The sequence below is a fragment of the Anopheles aquasalis genome, chromosome 2 (assembly GCF_943734665.1).
Source record: "Anopheles aquasalis chromosome 2, idAnoAquaMG_Q_19, whole genome shotgun sequence".
In the NCBI taxonomy this organism is placed as follows: Eukaryota; Metazoa; Arthropoda; class Insecta; order Diptera; family Culicidae; genus Anopheles; species Anopheles aquasalis.
In genome coordinates, this window is record NC_064877.1 from 46,827,501 (window position 1) to 46,837,965 (window position 10,465).

At 45.5% G+C, this 10,465-nt stretch overlaps 1 protein-coding gene across 1 annotated transcript in view; it reads left to right on the plus strand.

Annotated features, from left to right (window-relative positions):
• The window catches only part of LOC126569301 (uncharacterized), a 170,072-nt gene that overhangs the window by 152,596 nt on the left and 7,011 nt on the right, over positions 1-10,465 (plus strand). Inside the window, exons 10-12 of the mRNA XM_050226282.1 lie at positions 8,872-9,040; positions 9,131-9,278; positions 9,363-9,930. Coding sequence (XP_050082239.1) covers positions 8,872-9,040; positions 9,131-9,278; positions 9,363-9,930 — 885 coding nt within the window. The remainder of the gene's footprint in view (positions 1-8,871; positions 9,041-9,130; positions 9,279-9,362; positions 9,931-10,465) is intronic.

Genomic DNA, 10,465 nt, shown 5'->3' on the forward strand with positions numbered 1-10,465 from the left:
CATGCAAAAATGGTTTCATTTGCACTTCACCAATTCGAGAATTCGGGTTTCGGGAACCAAAATTAGTTACTCCCGGAAGAAGTCCCGGAAATGGGCAGCCAGGCGGGCCAAGATGTAGGGGCCACGGGACGGGACGCATCGAAGGGCGAGTTTTTAATTCAATTTCATTCAATTAAATGTGACTGCTGCCCACTCGGAGTAGCCGGGTTGTTGCTAGGTAGGTTGCCGTGTTGCGCGAAAGATTTCATTTCATTTCCCCCCTGATGGATGGATGGATGGGTGGATGGATGGTAGCCCCCTCCGGGGGATATGAACCAGCAACCGGTAGAAGAGAAGCGAGCGCGCGAGCGAGCGAAGAGAGAGAGTGGGAAAGGATCCGAGCAAGCCGTTCATTGATTGCATTTCTTTGGCTTTCGCTTCTGTTGCGCCGGAAAGGCAAACGGAGTGGTGGAAAACCGTAGACGATGCGCCACCATCCACCATTTTGTTATTTTAGATTTTCAATTTTCTCATTTTGCCTGCCGGTCGCCGCTTGCTCGTCGGAAAAATAGCAATCCCGGCAAAACACGAACAGAACTACCCAGGCTACGCCAACAACCAAAGGCTACCTAGATGCAGCGCTGAAAGGCTGTCCGCTAATCCCGTAGCAACTGGTCGTGCCACGGGTTGGCGCATCTGGTGCATCCATCCGGCCTCAACGGGGTCACCCTTCTTCTTCTTCTTCGCGCGCGCATATCGCGCAAACTATTGGCAAAGTATTTGATTATCGCGGGGACAACAATTCCACAGGGCGCCTCAACCTGGCTGTTGTTTCATCTTTCCATTTTCCTGCCGCTTGGGGCTCGACTAAGCCGGGCCCAAAGACATCCGAAAGGCGACCGGCTGGATACGATGGTCGCCCGCAATCCGTTTGGCCATTCCTTGCCCTTCCGCGGGGGAATCGAGAGGAAAGTGTCGAAATTGATTTCTTTGCCAAAAACGGGGCAAAACTGCATTCCGTTGGCCACTAGACGAGAAAGGGACGAGACCGTGGGTCAACATGGACCGGGGTGCTGATGGCGTCCCACTTAGTGGAGGCTGTTTCGCAGCGTGATTTTCAGACTCGTTGCGTTGATTGCGTCGCCTTCAACAGCCCATCTCGCTCTCTCGTTCTCTCTCTTCGTTCTCTCTCTCTCTCTCTCTCTCTCTCTCTCTCTCTGTTTCTCAAAAGGGCCAACGGATGAACAAGGATTTTTCCTCGTCCTGGCTACTCTTTGTCTCCATCATCGCGGAGTATTAGGCAGGAGGCAAAGTGTCGGGCAAAGCGTTAGGTTCCCTTTTTCCCTTTAGACCGAAAAAGGAACCGAGAAAGAGCAAAAGTCGGCTGCCAGGGCGAGTGGGGATGATGATGAGCCGAAACAGGATTTATTGACACGGAAATAATGGGCCCTCACTCCAACGGTTTGTCCAATCCAAGTGTAATCAAGATTTGCTTGTACAAACTTCCCCCAAAAAAAAACCCAACAACAGGAAGAAAGAGCGGCCACCGGGGGTTGTTCCCGGGTTCGTCTCTCTCTCTTCCCTGGGATGTTATCGACGAAAAGTGCGCCACATTGTAAGGAGGGGTTTCCCCCTGGTTGATAATTCGGATCGGCAACAAACCCGACATTGGCGCAAACAGACGTCCTTCTAATGTCCCTTGCGCACTCCAAACTGCTTGTTTCCCTCTTGGCGCATTTGTATAGAAGCGCATGGTTCCCGGTGGCTTTCAATGTGATTGCCAGCCAGATGTGTCCTTTAGTTTCATTTGAAATATGTTTCCTCCAAGTACATCTCTCTCTGCAATTGGATGGTGATGGCCAGACCACAAGCACCTCGCCGTACCAGCGAGCAAAAGATTTCATTTAGCGCGCGGTTTCGAATGGAATTTTTAATATTCATCTTCCAGTGCGGTCATGGACGAAACCAGAAGGAGGAGAACGTCCTACGGGGTGTGACCGACTCGGAGTCGGTCGGTGATGTATTTGAGAATTGAAAGTTTCTCTTTCCACGCTCTCCACTGGCTGTTACGAATGGCAGTGTATGGTGGCACACATGGCACAACGACAAAGCGATCACGACGCATGTGGATATGAAATAAACTCAACTGCTCCACCGGGTGGAGGAGGGCTGCTAAACAGTATGCAACCATTTGCTGGACCTGTGGTTCCTGTTCATCGTACATAATGGGATTGTTTTGGGATACTCTACATATCTTGCTTAGCCCGTTCCACTTGCTTGCCCATATGCAACTCTAAAGCAGCAACGGGAATAGCACGTACACGAGTGCTTCACTCACTTACACTTGCACTTGCGACGAATGCCTCTGACAGGATGACGGTTGGACTCACAAAAAGAAGACTAAGGGGCACCTGTCGGCTTTCACCGAGCGCCGTGATATTTGTCCGCGAAAACCACCAAGCACCTGCGTATATTGTAGGCCAGCTTAACGGTTTACGATCCTTGGCAAGGACACACAATGTCAACTGCAGGTGGGGAGGGCTTGTTGACCTGCTTTCCCTAATAACCTCATTCTGATGGGTATCTGCAACCAACCGGAATTGGTATCTAATGAGCAGCCTTATAGAGCAGAAAACTTACTGAGTACTGAGTGGTCTATTTTACCGTCGCTCTTTTCAGACTAGTGGCAACTGATGAGTAACATTATTGTTGTGGGTTTTGCGTTTATGAACAGCACGAATGTCATGCTTGTCATACGACGAATGTAATGGTTTGTCTCCATTCCATGTTCATTGCATTGGTGCCATTCTTTCTAATGCGACTGCTGTACATTATACGGGGTTTCTGGTGCAAAAGAAGGATGTTTATGCAACGCTGCTTCCAGCTCCCTGAAGTGGAGCTCATAATTAAAATCACATAATTCGACAGGAAAACACCTGGACGGCGCCTGGATGCGGTCGTTCCTAAAGTGCACCCGGTTCCTGAGGCTCGTACCAGTTAGAATCTGGTCGATTCTTTTAGTCACTGCAGTGTCCCCCGTTGGCACATCGTGGACTTTTTTTGAAGAGGAGTGTTTTGTTGGTTGTTTATTTTGTGGTTTTCTTTAGAAAAAATCGAATCTTTTAAAGTTATGGTTGATGGAATGATAAAAACCTGTACACTCACTATGAAACCCAGATTTTTCGGCAGGGAATACAACAAAATTCTTGAATCTTCTAAACTAAACACAAAATACCATATTAAGACTAAAGACGCGGCGACTACGCTTATCTTTGTCATTCCGTCTTGCTTTCCTGACGATTCTTTTCCTTCCTTCTTTTACTTTTATCTCGTTTCTATTTCTTTTTATGCGCTATTTTTCCTAACTCCATTCTCTCCTTAGTTTTAAGTTATTCTTGTCTAGCTGTCAGCAAACAAGTAGTAAGTAATAAATTAACTTAAATTAAATTAAAAGACAAAACATCAACAACAACGAACAATTTTTAACCAACATGGCATCTCAAAAAATGCTCTTTGACAAAAACCCGTAGAAAAATTTGAACTTACCAATCATAAAGGGAATACTACAAGAAGGTGTTTGTTTATTTACGCAGATAAGTTTGCCCGTAGGATGGTGATTTGGCATGAGAATTGAAATTTTGGCGACAAATCAAATGTTTTACACCTTTACCTTTTACATTGAAATTTCTGTAAAGAAAAGTGTCTGCAGAAAGGCAATGTTGTCTTTCAATCGTCCACCAATGATCCGGTGTATGAGTGACCTAATTTAGGCAAATGCCCTTACAGTTAATTTTTCGATATCATAAAGATCGATATCAATAGAAAAAGCTATCAATCAACCAAAGTGTCTGGTTTTGCGTTCCATCGATTCGTATTGCCCAATTATCAAAGGAAAACTCAATAAATGTATCAGAAATGTATAAAAACTCACTGAAAAACTGCACAAAAATCTGGCTAATGCCATAGTAAAAGCTTAAAAATTCTTATAACAAGCAACGAAAGTTTTACATAATTTCTTTTAACCTCACTACTTTGCTCAGAGATTTGACCTATTCTGCACGACCAGACTCTAACTGGTAACGGCTTTATTTGGTTCCAGCATTCTGTAGCTCCGTTGAATGATGCACCATTCATTCTATCTTCGTACAACCTCACAACTTGTTCGCAATGCTACTCCAAATTGCTCCAAAATCTCTGGAGCATTTTCTGGTGCCAGTGGACGATACCGTGCTGCAGTCTGCAGTGCAAACAAACCCGGAAGTTTCGCATGATTTAGTGGCGGCCACCGCAGATAGTTAGCAAAGGCAACAGCAGAAGCAAACTCTGTAAAGCTCTGCCGTGTCCTTCCGTCGACATGAGGTGCGAAGGAGCAAGAACCGAGGAATATCTTCAGTGATCATCTCTCGCTGTATCTCTCCCTCTCTCTCTGCCTAGCTCTCAGGAGAGTTATTTATCTATCTTAGTTCCATCAGCACACTGCTACTGGATTCTAAAACTTCATAGCCTAGAGCGGGCTCAGCTGGCCACCAGCTGGATTCGCGTTGGGTTTATATTTCTTGCTCATCATAAACGAATACAAATAGCTAATAGCATGGCAGCACCATCCCGTGGTGATGTATCGTGTTCACTCACTTCACAGACAGCTACAGACCTCATGCACTCATTTCCGTTGGTTGCATAAGAAACACAGACCCATTGCAATGTATCACTGACACGCTGATGAGCTCAGACTTCTTCTTCTTCTTCTTCTTCGACAACGTCTCTGGCCCGCAATCACACACTCTCTTAAGCAGGAATAATTAATAGATTAATAATCCCTCGATTTAGCTCTTGTCTCTCCCGCGGGGAGTGCGGAGGGAGACATTCTGGGATCTCTTCTTTCAAATTTTGTAATAAATAACAGGTGCTACGATTCATGGTACTGCCGGCTACCTACCGGCACCGTGAGCGGTCGGTTGTTTTGTGGCTGGTCCATCCGTCCGGTCCGCCACCCGAGATAAGCCAGCAATGAAGATCGCGTTCTTCCTTAAAACTGTAGTCTTCTTTGGCATGATACTGATGGCGATGACGATGATGATGATGATGTTGGTGCTTGGTCGAGAACAACGAGTCGAGTGGAAAATAAATACGGAACAGAAAATTTATTAGTCTCAATTAATCGCTCCCGGAAAGGCGAGTCGATCCGCTGGCCAACGAGCTAACGGCGCAAAGGTGGCGAGGCGCACGGCCCAGTTGGTCCCGGTCATTAGGGAAAGCTGAAAAGTTTACTTCGCAAGATAAACATACGGAGGAGGCGGGACGGTAACAAGAGAATGCCCGTTCCGGGCAGGGAGTACTGTGTCCAGTTGTGTCTACTTTAGATCCTGATGGTGGACTGGACTGGATGGTGGTGCGGTCGAGAAGGAAAGTAATCGCAACGAAACGATGGCGGAGAGAGGGGGCCAAGGCCATTCTAAGGAGGAGTAACAAATTGCACTCGTAGTTCTTCTTGTACGCGTTTGAAGTGGGCTGAACGCAAACAAGTGCTTCCAATTTAGGGCAAGGCTGGTGGCTACCAGCGTAGCTTATCACTTCCCATGCTATCCGACGTGTGTCGGTGGGTGTGACGATGCCAAGATTGCCAAGATTTGCTTTAGAAGTTGTTTTTCACACAGCCAAAAGTCAAACAGCTCGCGGACGACATGTGTTTTAAGTTCTTCCACAAACACATCACATCCAACCGCCGTCAACCGCTGCCGCAAAGCCATAGAGGAGGATGAGGAGGAGAAGGTGGAGAATGAGTGGGTAACGTTCTCCCAGTTCGTAGCCAGAGAGTGCCGGAAGCATTTAACTGTTGTTTGTGTGCGGTTAAGATTAAGCGCGGTAGGGTGGGAAATGTACGATTTTCTGGTTTTATTTATCACATTCGGAAGTAAGTTTATCTCGATTTTTAGCTACGTTCGGTCGTACGCTACGCCAGGATAAACCATGAATGCATCTTCTGGCGCCAGGATGCCGCTTTCGTGGCCAGCGATGGCTCTTGACATCTGAAACCAGTCAGATCAACTGTTCTACTTTCATTACTTATCAGGGACGATACACGTGACCAGGGGAATCCTTCATCATTCGTCATTGAGAACCAAGGTTGTTCCAAGTTGATCAGGTCTATCTCTTCGGAATCTACGTCTATACAATCATTACAGACGTCCTTCCATTCCCAGATTGCATATCTACCTCGAACCTTCTGTTCATCTGGAGGATCTTAAAAAGCTTTGATCCTCTGGGTCGCAGAGCCGCTTCACGTCAGTGTGATAGTCACGCTGTGTCCGTCTCTTTATTGTCCATCTATGCATACAAGCACAGACATCCTTCTGAGAATCATCCATCCAACCAAGTCGATACTATCAAATCATTATCTAAATCAAGGGTCACTAACTCACGGCCCGCACCCACGTCCACGGTGTATATTTATCTTATGTTTGGTTCATAAATTGTACAGGGTACGCCATCAGGTGCTTCCGTATTTTAAATTTGAATAACTCTGTCATTTTTCAACCGATTTGGACAAGTACGACAGTTTCTGAAACGTCAGTCTCAGGCCATTTTAGATCACTTCACGTTAAAAAAGCGGATTGAAATTGTTCCAGTTTATATTGAAAATAATCGGTCAATGGTGAAAACTGCGGTCGTCCAATGGATGGTGAATGAATGGTGGCTTCCTCGTTCGCCGAATTTTACACCGCCAAACGTTTTTCTGTGGGTCTTTTTGAAAAGTAAGGTTTACGCCAACAAACTGAAGACTATGAAACAACTTAAAGCAAATATTAGAGCAGAAATTGCAAAACATAACTCCCTAAATGTTGTCAAATACAATGCAAAATGCCCGAAAAAATTTGATCGATATCGTATTTTGAGTTAATTAGCAATAAATGGCATAGAATAACCTAAATAAAACTGGTTCATTTTCTAAATTCGGCTGAAAAATGACACAGTTATTCAACTTTAAAATAGGTGAGCATCTGATGGCGCACCCTATTCTACGCATATGTTGGAGTTGAAGATTAGTAATATATCTGCAATGACAGTAGTGTTCGAAAAATTGAATGAAAAAACATTTTCTCAACATAATGGAGTTGGTAATATCCATTTACATTAAGACTACAAGCCCCGAAAAGTACCGGTTACCTGGCGCCTCCATCATCAGGGTTTTCGCGACGAAATACGTAATGATGTTATCCGTTGCGGCGACCAGTTTTGGAATGGCCTTTACCTCTCTGGCCACGAACATCGGCACCGGTGGGAAAAAGCAAATTTAGTAAAACAATGCACCCTCAAATTATGTGGTGAAATGGCCCGCGGATTGGTAGATGCTTTAAACTGCGGCCAGCTAACTGGCTGTTACTTTCTTCTGTGGCTCACGTGCTAATAGTAGTTTGAGGGCCCTGATCCAAATTAAGTTACTAGAAACTATACTCTTCAATTTCAGATTTTATTGCGTTATTGCCTATCGGAAGAGACTGACATCTTTTTGTTGTATTCGGCTCTTTTGGGATGCAATAGAATCTATTTTTCTTTACCATCTTGCTGCAGCTAGTAAAACCTAGTACCTAATTGAACGTTTCATAGCAGTTATTTCAATACTAAAGGTAATCTTCAGCAATTACAAGCACACACCATTTGTTGCGACAGGAACAACTTATGTTTTTTTCACTTTCTTCTTATTAAAGCAATTATGTATGTGCTAATAACCTAAGGAATTAAACAGCTAAGGAATTATGCAGAATATTTTCCACGAGATTTTATTACTATCGGTTACCACATAATTTTCATGATTGATCGAAAGGCTTCCTTTTTCCATTAGTAACCGTCCGGGAGTAGTGGCTTCCATGTGCGTCCTCCGTTAATTTTCTTTTCCGATGCTATAGTAGGGTATTGCTAAAAAAAGCTATAAGATTATGAATGATCTTCAATCGCAGTCAACGATGATAATGGCATCCACTGACCATGGCATGGTGTGCAAATTCTGAAAATATGGCACCGTTTCAAAGTATTGAAATAATGAAACCGTTTTGTTATCAACCAAATTGATCTGCAAAACCGTTTTTCTGCTGTATATTGCTTTAGGCTTAGACCACGAAACAGACGCTATCAGTAACAAAAAGAAATATCAAGAAAACTATATTCGACCAATGGTTGCAACACAATCCATAACTTAAAAAACTTCTTTCCTAAATTTTCTATGCTCTAGACGAGTAGAGATATCTATCACAAGTGTTTCTTTTGATATGATTTCTTCGTGCCTATATGAAGTTTAAATTTAAAGCTGCCAAACAATCTCTTTAGCATCAAGACCAAACCTTCGTTTCAAATCCAATGCAAAAACTCGTTTGGTTGCTACCACCGTAAATTGTATAAAGATCTCGGTTGATCTTAGTCGCGGAAAATGGTACCAAAGACCGAAAACGACATCCTGCCACAACACAATGGGGGCCTTCATTCGCTCATTCCCTCCACGCTGGAGTGCTGGAGCGGAGCATTTGGAACTTCAAATCTCATTCCTTGAACAAGAGCATTCCCAGAACAATAGCGTAATGATGGACCACATGGCGTTGTGCGCAAACAAACACACAATTCACAATACCCCTTTTTGCCTAACAAATGCATACCGTGGGGCTGTGCGCGGTCCAGGGCGGCCGGTGCCGGAAGTAACAAAACACCCGTCCGCTCGTGGCGGTCTCGTTGAGGACTCGTTGGATGATGGTGGAACGGAATGATGGAGCGTAATTGTGGTTGATTAATTTCCTTCGGGCTCGCATAATTACAGCTATTAGAGCGAGAAATGGCCATATTTCACCCCCTCCTCGGCAAACACTCCACTCACCCTCTCGCTCTCTCTCTCTCTCTCTCTTCCAGCACGATCCGGAACAGTGTACACCGGGCGGTGAGGATGGTAACTTCATCATGTTTGCCCGTGCCACATCGGGCGACAAGCGCAACAACAACCGGTTCAGTCCGTGCTCCCTGAAAGCCATCGAACCGGTGCTGAACGCGAAGGCTCGCAGTGCCAAGGGTTGCTTCACCGGTAAGTGTACCGGATGGCCGGATTTGCAAAACGACAACTCGAATGTATTTGTGACGCTTCTTCTTGCACTCTTCGGTTACGTCTTTACAGAACCACAAGAGGCCATCTGTGGTAACGGTGTGGTAGAACCGGGAGAGCAGTGTGATTGTGGCTGGGAAGAGGATTGTAAAGATTCCTGCTGCTATCCGATGTCACGCCATCCACGTTTCGATCAGAAACCGTGCACCCTGACGCCGAAGTAAGTTTTTTGCGCGAAAGAACTGCTTCCAGATCACGATCACTAACGGTTTTTTTTGTTAACCATCATTCTCTCTGTCTCCAGGGCCCAATGCAGTCCATCGCAGGGTCCGTGCTGTACGCTCGAGTGTACGCTCAAGTACGGCGACAAGTGCCGGGATGACAACGGATGCCGCGATCCGGCGTACTGCGACGGAACGATGCCCGTCTGTCCACCGTCCATCAACAAACCGAACAAAACGATCTGCAACAAAGAGTACGTGTGCTACATGGGCGAGTGCACCGGATCGATCTGTCTGGCGTACGGTCTCGAATCGTGCCAGTGCAGCGTCGGTCCGACCGATCCGGCCATCAAAGCGTGCGAACTGTGCTGCAAACAACCGGGCGAAGACAAACCTTGCCTAAGCTCGTTCGACTGGAACGATCCACCGTTCGATGTACCGGACATGTACGCCAAACCGGGCACCCCCTGCAACGATTACAACGGTTACTGCGATGTGGCACAAAAGTGTCGTGAGGTGGACCCCTCCGGACCGTTGGCCACGCTTCGGAAGCTGCTCCTTTCGGAGGAGAGCATTGCGAGCTTCAAGAAGTGGATCTACAGCAACTGGTACACGGTCGCGCTGATCGTCACCATTATCCTCGTGCTGCTGGTAAGTACCGGGAATCTGGGTGAACCAATTACGAACAGCGAGCAGTCAAATCGAATCTCAATAACCATTCCATTGCCGGTGGATTTTTTGGGACAGAAAATACGTCAAAACGTGCGCCACTGGAAGGACATTCCGTTGGATGTCGAACAATATTGTGAGGAATCTCTCTCTCTCTTTCCCTTCGTTTCGTGTTCCTTCCGCTCTATTTATTCTGGTCCACATTTGAGTAGAATCCGCCGTAAAGTGTGCTAGTTCGACTGTCCACTGACTGTATCGCTAGAGGGTTAAAAAATGGTTGATTAACAGGGGGGCTATGGTTAAATCGAGTGGAAAAATGGCCCATTTCTAACGATTTCTTGTTAAGAAACCATTCAATTTTATTTTTTCAAGTCAATGTCATATTAAACTACAACTTTTCAAGGATATTTGGATGTAGTTTTGGGGAAGATTTTCTAAAAACTTAATCCACAGGATTATTTTTTGATAGGGGTGTCTGCAAAAATGTACTTTTTTCGGTGTAGCCTCGTGATGGGTC